At 36.8% G+C, this 14,513-nt stretch overlaps 1 protein-coding gene and 1 long non-coding RNA gene across 2 annotated transcripts in view; one reads left to right on the top strand and one right to left on the bottom strand.

Moving 5' to 3' along the window:
• LOC125673401 (receptor-type tyrosine-protein phosphatase O-like) overlaps positions 1 to 10,746 on the top strand; it is a 28,689-nt gene extending 17,943 nt beyond the window's left edge. Inside the window, exons 15-16 of the mRNA XM_056159688.1 lie at positions 10,103 to 10,193; positions 10,425 to 10,746. Coding sequence (XP_056015663.1) covers positions 10,103 to 10,193; positions 10,425 to 10,456 — 123 coding nt within the window. The 3' untranslated portion in view covers positions 10,457 to 10,746. The remainder of the gene's footprint in view (positions 1 to 10,102; positions 10,194 to 10,424) is intronic.
• On the bottom strand, positions 8,110 to 9,738 carry LOC125673416 (uncharacterized). Its single transcript, XR_007369527.2, has 3 exons — positions 9,379 to 9,738; positions 8,415 to 8,500; positions 8,110 to 8,312 (listed from the first exon to the last, which is right to left on the bottom strand). It is a non-coding gene; the product is annotated as an uncharacterized LOC125673416 (long non-coding RNA).
• Positions 10,747 to 14,513: the final 3,767 nt, after the last annotated feature.

Below are 14,513 nucleotides of genomic sequence, written 5' to 3'. Positions count from 1 at the left end.
CTTATACTTGCATTGCGACAAGGCCTTTTATTTGGTACCAATACATCAGACCTTGGATTTTGACCTGCTTCACAAAAACTGTAACCTTTTGAACTGAAGGCCGTATGTTAAGTAGTGCTACACTTCCCGGCGAGCTCTGTTTTATTCTGACAACGCAGCTATTTTAAGGCTTCCCGGAGTTTGAAGTGCGTTCAAAACGTATGTTGGATTGCGAGGTCGGTTTTTGGTTTTCACTTGTAATTTATATACTTAAGTAAAGACAATTTATATAGAAGGTTCTCTCAGCTATATATTAGCATATCTGTTATGATATCACATGACTTCGTTGATCACGTGACGGTCATTTATAATTGTTTGAAGTGTTTCACATAAATCGCTTCAGCGCAGCTAATTTAACAATTATTTTTAAATTTTTGTTTGATAAATGAACTCACCGTATCCTTGTGTACCCGAAATTTGCTTGGGTAAAATGGTAGTATTACTTGCGTACAAAATACACGTATTTCATGAAGAGTTCAACTTACCGACACACTTACCTACACATTTGAGGGTAATCTGTATTCAAACAAAGCCATCACACATTTACCCAAGCAAGATTTGGGTAGAGAAGAAACTCCTCTTACGATTTCCGTAAAAGATCTCAAATGAATCCTCATAAATTGCCTGCGTTGGACTCTTTTATAAACACATCATAAATTCTACCTCTTACCACTGGTATAAAACAGAGCACATTGCAAAAGTATATTTTTCGAAAGCAGTTTAACCACGCTGAATTTCAATCAAGGGTACTGAAACAAACTATTTCAAAATATTCGGACATATAAGATATTAAAATACAATTCAGACACGTGAATTTTGCAATAGCGTTCTGACATCTTACAGGCAGTTTGAAATAAGGTCTAAAGTTTTTGACACTCTCCCCGTCATAACAGCTCAAGTTTGCAGTGACTTGACACCATTGTCCATTATGACGTCATACATTGGTAATTCGGAGAAGTAAAGGCATAAAGTTCACTGTGATATTCTATAAGGGAATCCTTAACCTACCCGCGAACATGATATAGGAGAGAATGCATATATTGTACTGTCCACTGTGATGTAAAGTACTGGTTGTCACGTGATTATATCATACAACTTTCAAGGGCTTTGTGGAACATATGCATTTCACACGCCGAACATCAGATAGATTTGTGGCTGATGTAAAAGGATATCAGCTGTCGCCACACTAAATCTGTATTGTTCCCTAATACATCATTACAAATTAATTCTCGCCTTTTTTACTATTGTACCAGAAAGACGAAAGGTGAAGATAACGTACAGTAATTAATATCATAAGTAAAATAGAGTTGGACCAACACGGACCCCTCGACACACTAGAGGTGGGGGCAGGTGCCTAGGAGAAGTAAACATTCCCTGTCGACCAATCATACCCGCCGTGAACCCAATATCTGAATCAGATAAACGGAGTTATCCGTAGTCAAAATCAGTATGACAAGACCGGTCTAACAATCGGTATGAAATACGTCAGACGTTATCCAATGATAAGTTGTATTGTCAAACTAGATCGTTATGACGACCATAGAATTTGTGAAATGCTAACAATAAAACGAGACTGTTGAAACCCCTGCATCATCAACTTGTTTGTCGGTAATGCGCCTCGATAAAAAAAAACCGACCATACACAGAATAAGCTCTACCGTATGAAATCAATTTAGAGATACAAACAGCATATGTAGATGATAACGGAACAGTGATACTTAAATATTGGAAATTGACGATGGAGAAGCTGAAATCATCCCGTTTGTCATAAATTTGAGTTGTTAGTATGCTGTTGATATCTACTTTTAATAGAATACCCAAGTATGAGGAAGTATTGTACGACTATGTTGTGTCTTTTATTTAGAGTTCACAGGGAATTGAAGGCCACAGCAAGAAACAAGAGATGTTTCCTTCTCACGTAGAAGTTTTTGAATTAGTTCTGCTTGATAGGAATATAAAAACATGTTTGCTAACAAAGGTGCATAAATCGTGCCCATGGGGAACACTAGCATATGTTTGATTTCAACTTCAGAGTACCTGTGCCAGGAATCAGAGTTGTGTTTAACAATGTAATTTTGGGATGACTGGTCACTACATATGAATTCTCCCGTTTTCCATTTTTTTTGAAGAAGCAACTGTATAGGATTTCAAAAAGTCTAGGTTTAAATTTATCGTGGGGAATGGTCGTGCAAAGTTTTGAAAAGTCATACGTTTTGATGTTGTTGCTATGAGAAACATTTTGCTATTTCAAATTTACTAAACCTTCTTTAGAAGTTTTTAAAATCCAGATTTGATTTGCACCACCTCTGGCATATGTAGTCAAAGAGTACGTTTGACGTTTCACCTTCACAGGTGTTAATATTTTCGTGAGGAACAAAGAAATAAAAACAAAGTAAAGCACGTAATGTATCCAAAAATGTATCTTTGTTTGTAAGGGCTTTTAGGAAATTTAGGAATCGAGTATAACTACGGTAACTCATATTCATCCGACCCATTGACTGGGATATTAAATGTGTCTAAAACTGAAGCATGATTTTGAAGAATTTTATGTTTTGAAAGGGCAGTTGGAGTATAAGTACGATTACCAAAAGTGGAATAAATGCCTAGTTCGTTTAAATACAGTTGTAACAATGAGCCTTACAAATAAAAACAATGTTGTTACAAGGTTTGTCAGCTGGAACCAAAACCGTTTCCTCATGTAACTTATCTAATTGTTTTATCACTTCTGATTTACTGAACACAGAAAGACATATGATACGTACTTTTGTTTTGATATGTCGAATGCGGGATTTTTATATTCCTCTTATGCTTTTAACCCATTCTGACAATGTATCAAGTTCTTCTTTTTCATATTGAGCTCATCGTCTGGCATACTCTTCGACATAATTCATAATAGGGATGAATTGATTGATTGAATATTGTTTAACGTCCCTCTCGAGAATATTTTACTCATATGGAACCGTCACCATTGCCAGTAAAGGGCTGGCGAATTTAGACCTGTGTTCGACGCTTATGACCTTTGAGCAGGGAGGGATCTTTATCGTGCTACACTTGCTGTGACACGGGGCCTGATTTTTTGCGGTCTCATCAGAAGGACCGCCCTATTTAGTCGCCTCTTATGACAAGCAAGGGGCGCTGAGGACCTAATCTAACTTGGATCCCAATTGGATTATAAAATATGAATTGCTGTCGTCAATTGAAATACCGATGTTCTCTGTATTTAGGACCTGTGTTTTAGAATAATGTAAAACTTATACGGTACCAATTTTGATGCACTAAATGCGTATTTCGACAAATAATTTATCTTCAGTGATGCTCAACCGAAATGTTTGAATCCGAAATAATAATAAACTTGTAAGAACTATTTTAGGAAAAAGCAGAGTGCCAGAAGTGGAGTCAAATTCGTCTAAGGATAAGAGCTGTGCTTGAGGGAAATAATCCTTAATTTTGAAATGAATTTCTAAATTTTAACACAGCAATTAAATATACATTCGTATTTTCAAGCTAGTAACGAAGTACTTAGCTACTGAGATGTAGAAACCCTCGGGGACTATAACTCAAATAAGTGATGTGAGGTCTTCATTTTCAACTATATCAACATCACCAGTAATGGCATATCCAACTGGACTGTAGTTGAAGGAAGAGAAAGAACAAGAACATGTAGGTGGTTTACGAATAAGATGGTCATATCTAGGCACTGCAAATTTGTTTACAATTAAAGTTTGGATGCAGTAGAAGTCTATTTGTAGCAAAAACAGAGTGTAGACTTGAACTTAAAATAATTTGGAATACACGACTGAACTCTTATGACGAAAAATGTTGCTTGTGTTGATGGTATATATTCCTTTGTTTGTAAAGATCTTATAAAACTGTCGGCATGATTCGGAATGAATATCACTCATGATCCATGGTGGTTTAAAGAGGCTGCGATTGGTAACATCCATTATCATAGAGTTCAATCTATATTCAAGTGTTGAAAATCCAAGTATAGACTAACTGTGGCTTCGTCAAATAGCATATGTAAAACTCTCACTGGAGCACAATAATGTTTTGTGCGAATATGATATCGACCTAATTATTTGTTGACGTAAGGACTAAAATGATATCAACTTACCTGGTGTGATATTTTTATTGAATTGAAAAAAAATCCTTCGTTGAATAATATATATTGATGGTGAAGATTTCAAATGTAATGATTACCTATCTTGTGTTTCCAAGTCCTTAAGTACCTGTCACTGTTGACTTCTTATTTTCAGTCAATTTTTAACTGTATCCTTCAGAACGAGCTGTTTACGCATTCATTGTATTTTGAAGAGACTATGACGAGTTCAGTTATGGGACAGTTAATATTAAGGATGTTCTCTCCTGGTTTGAATTTTTTTCAGAAGTATCAAACTTTTTTGATAAACCATTTGAACTGATACATCTTTATCCGAAAGACATTTAAAACATAAAAAAGAGTATGTTAGTGTGGACTTTAAAGAATTACAGCCCCTCAAAGTTGTCCCTTTGCTGAAACTTAATTTTTCATGAAAATCACCAATTTTCACAAGAAACACACTATAAAACAAATATTAAGGACAGAATAATCTTGGCTTTCTTTTATTTTATGTAAATTAAGCATAATTGATTATTTCAATAACTTTTGCATAAAATGTATCACCAATTCTATAAAAAATGAAGTATTAATTAACATATTTGTATAAAATATCACACAAATCTGAAGACCTATTTCATCAAAAAAATCAACCTAGGGAGAATATCTGTATCAAACTTTTTCTGAAATTACTAATGTAGATTTGAATCATATTTTTGCTTAATTTAAATGAAAAAAATGTGTGGGGTAGTGTGCATTGGAACAAAGATTTGAACCATTTTGTGTCCCCACCCCCTTCTTACACTGACATACATTCTAAACAATAACAATATATGATTTGTTATAAAATGTGTATTTTTTAATTCATATTTACAAATTCTACATATGTATTTCATTATATGATAAATAATCAGAAAACATAAATAATATATGCATATATACAATACTAATTCATTTATAACTACAGAATGTGTAAAACTTATCCCCCGCATCAGGATTTTCTAATTTCCATGCACTGTGACCTTGATCTTTGACCTTCTGACCCCAAAATTGATAGGCATCTTTCTGTCTTTGTATGTATCCATATGTCCAAATTTGGTTTGAATAGAATGTAAAGTATTTGAGTTATTATCCAGAAACTACTTTTAACAGTCAATTTCCATGTGGCCATGAGGAAGAAATCTGCACTTCCTGGTATGGTTTTTCATATGATGATAGCATAACTCATTCCTCTCACTGTGGTTACCAAATGGATGTAGCTAAAAAGCAAACACTGGAACTCAATTTCTATCAATACTGTAAATTCTTAACAATAGAACAGAATATACTATTAGTTTTACCACCAGACTGCTAATACACCAACTTCAACTAACTCCAATTTTTGTCTAACCAGGGATTATGTTTTAATGCCTTGCCCAACAAATTGTTACTCTAAAAGAATTTCTTAGGCAAAATGTTATATATGAATTTGTTCGCGCATAAATGACTGTTTATGAAATATATGCTAAAATTCTATTCAGGATTTTTTTTTTTAATGTGCATTTTAATACCCTATAAACAAATTTTAACATTATTAAAACTTTTTGACAATTACACTTTGAAGGAATAATTAAAATAAAATTTTGATAAAATAATTTAATTATAATTTTCCAGAACTGATTAGAAACAAATTATCGATCTAGTAGCCCCCCAAAAGACATATCTATACATGTATATATAGTCAACAAAATTATCTTTTGTTTCAACTAATTTGTACAGGAATGGCGCGCCATAATTCTCTAGATGGGAGAAACCCCCCTTTTCCCTTTGAACTCTTTTTAATGAATTAAATTCGCTGTATACTTTGGCGATTTTTTAAAACAATGATATAGATTACACTTTTTAATCAAAATGATGCTTCAATAATGATACATTGAACGTTGGGAGCGAGATTCGCTCGTGACCGACTAGGCGGGATCGGGAAGATCGCAGATCAATTTAGGTACAGATCTACATAGTTTGTAGATTTTATTTTCATAAAAAAAAATTCTTGTATATTGAAAAACTTACAAATTCATTCAATACTATATCAGCAGCCTCTGATTCGAATACTACATCGCTAACATCCTTTCATTCCTCCCTCTCGTCTGACACTGTACAGTACTGTACTGTAGTGTGTCACCAGTCACCATGTGCGTGGTTGTGCCTGCTTGTCTGTAATTTTCTTTGTCTGCCACTCACTTGTGAGAATATCGGATGGAGACTGATCTACAACTGTCGTTTTACTTCTAACGAATCGCCCATGTATGTTTCTGGACTGCTTTAGAATAGACTAAATCCGACATCGTACAGTGTGCGTCTTCGAGCTCGAGTTTGTTTACAATCGTAACGTCATCATGAATGTCGTAAAATGAGAAAATAAGTAAAACATTGTCATGTTTTAATTAATTTTTGTTAGTTTATTAACATTATTTACAAATAAAAACAGATATTGATGTTCTTCTTTGTGCATACGAAATAAAACACACGCATCCCCATAGTTACGACTTTAAAAAGTATGGAGACTCACTCGCGGTAAAAGTACCACGAGAGTACACCCTTAAGGTAGCTATTGATAGCTAGCCCCCAAAAAACCGCTCATTGAATTTTTTTCAATTTTATTTATTATAACATTTTGACTTTATCCTAAAACATATCAAAAAATCAACAAAAGTAATCAGGTTAATTTTCGAGGAAAGCGAGATTGAAATCCCCTCTTTTGCAGCCCCAAAAGGCAAAAAATGCCAAAATTGAGCAAATTAACACAAAAGCCAATAAAAATTTTATTGACACCAGAAATATTGTTTGTCATATATAGTTATGTAAATTAAACACAAACAGATAAAAAATCAACATGGATTAGAAATTTAAAATGCATCTAAGGAAAACATTGGCATGATTCGACTTGGCAATTGGCCAAATTTACCATAAATATGGCGGTTCTCAAATACAATCAGGCATACATTTTCTGACAACAACAAAATTCTGCTCATAAAATTTCTGATTTTATTTCATTTTTACAATAAGTCAAGTAGTATCTAAAATATTAAATAGAAAAAAATATACCAAATGAGGTTTAATCTGAAACTATGTCAGATTTTGTAACCCTACCCCCTCCCTTCTAGAAATGAATTTTAAGAGATACAGTCAGCAGATATAAACTATTGACCTTAAATGATTAAGCATTCCCAAATTACCATATTGAGCATTCAAACTCACAATACTAGAAGTTTCTATGAGCCATTTGATAATAATATATAGTGTGTGCTATTGCAGTTGACCTTTTCGTACTCACAATGATTGCCTAAATATTTAGTTATTTTTCATACAATTTCTTGTAATAACTTAACCAAATCTATTACCTATACATATTTTTTGATAGAAATTTATATCACTATACAGTATAATACACCAAATATGTTTAAATAATCATTTCATATTTCAATAAATAATTAATATCAATAGAAAGAGACCTATGGACTGCCCATGGATCACTACATGTAAGTCCATCTGAGTCATCTTGCCCTCACAGATAGGTGTGTCTTTCATAAGTTTAAGATTTCTAATTGTAGTTTCACATGGAACCAAAAACTCACTATTGGATAACTGAGAATGCATGTACATGTATATTGCATTAACTAACTGAAGTTTTCCCCAGGTGAAGGTCTATGTTCACTGTATGTATAAGGGGGGGGGGGTGAATTAGTTCCATTATGAAACTTTTCTAAACATTTGATATACATTAATGTATCTATGATGTATGTTTCAACTAAATTTTGAATTACAAGGAAAATTCAAACACATTGATTGAAGTTATAAAATTGATATTCTATCATGTGCACATTTTTTACTAATATATCTAAGAAAGAATAATCAACATTGAAATTTCCTTTACATCTATGCATTATTATTGTCTTTCAAAAGGCATGTACTTGTAATATACGAGTACATGTACTTGTTTTCCCTTAAATTCACAATTTAGTTTAAAGTATGTTGCATAACATCCACTGCTCTGAGCTCATATAAGTGAATTAATGTTTTTCATCCAGTCCCAAATTTTGCAGTAGTTATTTAATCTTCGGAACTTGATCAAACATTTTTAAATTTGTGGAGTTGTGGGGGTCATGGGGATATGTCATCATCACTGTAAATGGAGTACCTGTTCAAAATATAGATAAATATATTTAAATATAGCAAAAAAGATGAATATCTGATATACTCAGAATTGTCTTTACAAATGTTTATAAAAAAAATATAGTACCTCTCTTGCTGTTATACTTGTTGACTCGAAATCCACTTCAACCTGCACTGGTCCTATCTAACCTCCATTGGTCCTCAGGCTGATGCCTAGAAAAAAGATCATCATAATTGATATTTGCACAGTTAGGTCTATATTATACCATTGAGTAATTAGATTGCGTCAGACAATGTGAATTTTAAAACTGTGTCTCAACACATATTCAGTTAAAATTTAAATACTGATGTTTCAAAATTATAAATTGCAATGAGATGACATGTATATATGTTTTCATAAACTGCCATAGACTTATCATATCTGTTTTATTTACAAAATGTGGGTCAAGAGAAGGGCATACGTGTAGTATACATATCTTACTTATACATACAGTGCATACATTTGCCTATGAGAGGGCATATGCAGACTTGTGATTAATTTACATTATTTAAAAAGGTTTTGCCAACCTACATGTTTGTGTGAAACACGAAACTTCAGGTTTGATATATTTCTTAGGTCACTGAAATTTCAAAGTAATAGTATATGTATACTATAGTCTAGGGAATTATAATTCAACACATGCCCCCCCCCCCTTCCACTTTTTATCCGGTTCCCTCATACCCCTAGATAGTAGGTCTATACAGATATTTGTTTTTCATTACTTTTATACATGTAGTTCAAGGTATGTTATTTTCGTAACGGTTATTTTCATAACGATATTATTATTTTCTTAATAAAAGAGTTGTGAGAGCCCATGTTTACAAATGTTTTTTTTTTTTTTTTACATGACATCCGTTCGTTTACAATCACATGCACAGGTGGGAGTTATATTTTATGCACATATGGAATACATATATACATACAAAATAATACATCTACTGTATGTCGTGTGTTTAAACTTACAGATGTTATTATAAATCGCGTTGTGAAATAGCAGAGGAAATGTGAGTTGAACTTTTGAATACAAATTTATGGCATTTTTTTCACTCACCAAACGAAACTATGATTTCGTTGTCCAAGTTGAATGCATCCACCAACTTCCTCTTCTTGCAAGAAACTTTGTTTAGCCTCTCAATGACTGTATAAACAGTATTTAATCTCTCAGCATGCAGCACTCGGACATTACGATGCATCAATCAACAACTTTGTTTACGTAGCGCATCCATGTACATGGATTGGTGGTTGGTTTAACATTTCGATTAGCAAAAAGTTTCACACAGATGAAACATTTGATCTACCATTATTACAGACATTGACGTATACTTATGTGGTATGTGCATATTTTCTGTAGGCGAGTCAGTCACAGCAACAAAACACTTTCGGAACCCCTTTTTGTTTTTCGACTATTCTATGATGGAGTAAGGAATTCCGGAAAATGAATTCACGTGAAAATACACAATTTTTACTGATCACGTGGTTGCTATCCGTCGCTACCTTAAAGGGTTTCAATTATTTCGTTTAGAGTAAGCATTTTGCATATGTTTGTGATCCCTGTAATGACCTAATTAGCAAATACAAGCTACCATTGGGTTAAATGATTTCTGTCGTAAACCATACCAATTTACAGAACTATTTTGGTTGCCGGTTGCTGATCAAGATATAGGGATTATGATGGGTTTGATTGGTCAACAGGAGATGGTTACTCCTTCTAGGTATTTAGCAATTTAATTATGTGTATCTATGGATAATATCTTTGTTGTATTTCACTTTGATAGGAACAATACGCTGTCATTTACACGTGCCTCAAAAGCTATCTCAATAACCATGCACGTTCTGGAAAGCATCATGCTACCTTCGAAAGGAGAGGTAAGATATGGGCATATTCTAAGGTTTATTATTGATAGTTTAATCGCGGCGAAGCATAAATTCAATAACCATGAAACGGTTTATTGTGGCAATTTTCATGGACAAACATGAATGGAATTTGTCATGTCGACTTTGAATGTTGTGCAATACTTGTTATAAACCATAGTAATTTCAGTTGATATCACCGTTTTAAGTAAGTTTATATACTGAACATATACCTTTTATTTGTAGATGCAGAAAGTGCATACGAATATTTACCTTGAAATAAACCTAACCAGGAGATCCTTCTTCCATATCAAGAAGATCCACTAAACAGAATGACATACACTTTTACCTTTTTGCTTTTTTCTCCATCGTATATATTCCATTGATTCTCTGAAGAGATCTGTTGATCACCTTTGCCAGATACAATGATACATAATATAATCAAAGTTTGTAGTTAAGACGCCAATAAAGTGATCCCCGGAGTGAGATAGAACGACACTAACACCTGATCAATTGGTTAAATCAAATGTAATGGACTAATCAACAATAATCAGCAATAACGGTGACAATTATGCACACTGGTCAAATATACAACCTTACACCTTGGGTTCCCGGAATCGAGAGATATTCGGGGTTCCCGCTTCCGGTAAAAAGGAAAAGGGTACCCTGGGAATTCGCCCCTATCCTAATCTAGAAATCAAATTTCACTATACCCCCCCCCCCCCCGTTTTGAGGAGGAATGTCCCAATTCCGAATTAGAAAGATCCTCCCCTGGTAGACTTATCTAAAAAAACTAATGTAATTTACCCCCAAACCCCTCTATAGCCAGTGTTGAAAATAAAACATTAAAACAATAATTACAACAATCAGACTAATGCTACAATGGACATAGATAAACTTTATCTTAATATCAACTAAAATATATTAACAGTTCAAGAAATGTTTTCATATAAAATGTCACAGTCACATGGCACATCACAGAAAATCCACAAACATGAAAGTCCCATCGCAGAGTTACACTTGGTCCATGGATACACGGAACGTACACACCTCTCCAGACCTGAACATAAGGAAGGCACGTCACCGCACTGGCACACCAACGTTATCCCCCGCTACCAACAACGGGGTCACTCATTACCAAGTTCACCAGGAGCGCCACCCCCTTTTTGTGGTGATGTCCAAAGTATAAAAACTAGAAGGGCTGCTGGGTCCCCATAAAAACAAAGTACCTGAGCGTAACAACTTTCACGCTAGTCTTGCTCGTATCCCTGTACAATACGCCCTGGGCATAACACAATACCTTAGCGCACATTCCCCCTGAGATGGTGGCTAAATAAAAGAGTGATGTTTTGTCTAACCTCAGCCACCAACTCAGCCACCAACTCAGCCAGCCCCTCATTCCTACCCTCCGCTACCCGGATGTAAGTGGCACTGATTTGGCCTGGGGTCATCTCCCCTGGTCCAACGCGCAAGTACGGACTATCCGTTTCTAATAGGAGGCGGTTCAAAGGGATCCTTAGAAACCCCGCCACCTGTTCGGGGGAGGCCCAGAAGATGAGACCGCTAACCCCAAAGAACACAATTATCCCCGTGGAGAGCCACTCCTCCACCTCCGCAGGGCCCCCGGAAAACGAGTGGAGGTAGATCGGAACCCATAGAGGAGTGCCCGCCTAGGAGAGGATACTCATCATATCCCACATGGGCTCCCTCCCTAGAATGTCCGTGGAACACCCCCGCAAGTGCAACACGACGGGTGTTGCAGCGGTCACAAGTCGACAGAACTGGCCCAGAACCCACCGCTGCTCCCCCACCGAACCCCCTTGAAGTAGTCTAGGCCCACCTCCCCAAGGGCCCATCCATGCTTAATGCAACTGTCCACAAACTGGTGGATGCGATCCAGGCTGACCCCTGATACCTGTGTGGGGTGTATCCCCACTGCACTAACCCAACCATTCTCCCCGGTTTCCTGAGGGGGACCAACCCCATCTATATACACTGTACAACCCCCAACCACCTCGACTGGGACCTTCGGGTCCCCCGGGAGCCGCCTGACATATTCAGCCAGTGACTCCTGGAGGTCAAATGGATTGGTCATCCTGGTAGGATGCCAATGCGAGTCCACTACCTGGAGATATCTCCGAATAGTGGGAGTCGCAGACTTAGGGGCTGTATGTGTCGCTATATGGTGTCCCACCATAACCGTACAGGAACTCCCCCAATCCTCATGAACAGGGGGATAGGACACTCTAACCCGTGAGGGATTCCCCATTTGCCTCCTCCGGCCACCTCCCCCAGAGAGTTCGCAACCGTTCTCGGTTGTTCGCGTTCATCCGATTTAACTGGGATGCCAACACCCTGGGATGCGCAAGCATACCTGTATGCACGATGAGGCTTTGGCCAAACCTGGCCAAATCCTCACAGGTGATGGGTACCAGGCCCAAGTGCCTGGTAAGGCCATTCGCCAGAACTCGGTTCCGCGCCCGAAATTCATACTGCACGGGTCCGAAACCCCGTTGAACGAGGCCACGGAGACGGTCCAACACTCGCTCATTGGTATCTCCCGGATTGGAGGGGACCACTAAGGTCCTCGTCACCTCCCGGAGATACCTCACCATTTTCCCCGGTTCAGAGGGCAGTGACTTTCTAGCACATGCCTGGTCATGGGGCTAGACCCCGTGAAGGTGGCCTTACACCCGTGACCAAACATCTCCTCAGTCTGCTCTAATGTAGCCTGCGCCCATCCTGCACCCTAATAACATTCGGGATCCCTTCTCTCGCCTCAACATCCTGAGGCTGGTCTTCAGAGAACCAGCTCTCCGTATATATATCAAGTTCCCCCCTGCTCTTCGTTTTTTCTGTCGACATCCTACAACATAGAAAAGATAACTTGTTTCCCCCATTTGTTCCATTGAGGTAGATTTTCTACACCCTAACTTTCACCCTAGTCTATCCCTGGGTGCCATCTCAGTCCCGTGCAACTAAGCTACAATTGGGACATGTATATGTCGGTACGCGTTCCGCATCATCCGGTGTAATCCCCACACAGGCTGGGTGAAACCAATCCCGGCATTGATCACACTGGTCCATCATTCCCTTAGGATTTTTCTGTTTACATACACAATACTGTTTGGCAGCCCTTGCCTTACTCAGCTGTGTGTGTGGGTTAACGGGTTTGGGGGGCGGGGTCCTCTTAGACCTGCTCGTTGTTCCCATATGTAGGCCATATTGTAAGGGAGAACAACCAGCCCCACTCCTTGTATCCATACCACCCTTTGGGGTCTCAGAGTTCTCGTCCGCTGAACTGCCCTCCCCATCATCTGATGAGGATCGATTCGCCTTTGGGCCTCCCCACCGTTGATACTATACCAACCATTTGGGCAATTCCCCAGACTCGCATAGAGTAAAAATATGGGGAAAAAAATCAATATTGTTTATTTGAAAGGACGATGGTGTATCATGATTTGAATCATTTATAATCCAATTTGTTAGAACAGTAATTCAGAAGCTCTTGGACATTTACCAAGTGTATAAAACGCTCAAAACAAACAAACGAATTAATACAAAGCCCGGTGCTTATTTGTATTAGAATGAGAAGCGATCACACAAAATAACAACCTCATTCTGAGGTTTGTTTTCTCTCTACCTTCAAATGTGTAATGTCGGATCAAGCTAACAATCAATGTAACAGAAAGGGAATATGTTGATCGACATAGATGTGGTAATGTCCCAGAGACGCTTCAACTTAACAGCTGTAAGAGAGAAAAACATTTCTATTGTGATAATATCACGATTGAAGAAAATTACGTTCACTTAAAGTTCATATGACCCGATTTCCCACCCAGATTAAATGCGAGATGTCTACATTGCACAAAGAAGAAGGGTTAATGTGAGAGCAGACGATCTGATTTCAGGACCTATGCAATGATCGTTTGCGATTCTAAAAGAAAGAAAAATCCAGAGGTAAGCAATTCGGAAAAATTCACTGTCTACGGTCAGTATAAGTAAAAGTCGTTATTCACTAGTTTAAACAAATATGAAGTATTTATGAATAAAATACTCAAACACGTATATAGGAACAGGATCGCATGCGTTAGTATATAACAGCTTATGATGTATTGCATATACAGTAAACAGTTGTACACATACAATAATGTACATACATATACAGTAAACAGTTGTACACATACAATAATATATATATATATATATATGTACAGTAAACAGTTGTACACATATAATAATATATATATACAGATACAGTAAACAGTTGTACATATACAATAATATATATATACATGTACAGTAAACAGTTATACACATATAATAATATATATA

Source organism: Ostrea edulis, chromosome 3 (assembly GCF_947568905.1).
Source record: "Ostrea edulis chromosome 3, xbOstEdul1.1, whole genome shotgun sequence".
In the NCBI taxonomy this organism is placed as follows: Eukaryota; Metazoa; Mollusca; class Bivalvia; order Ostreida; family Ostreidae; genus Ostrea; species Ostrea edulis.
This window is presented reverse-complemented; position numbering and strand designations above follow the sequence as displayed.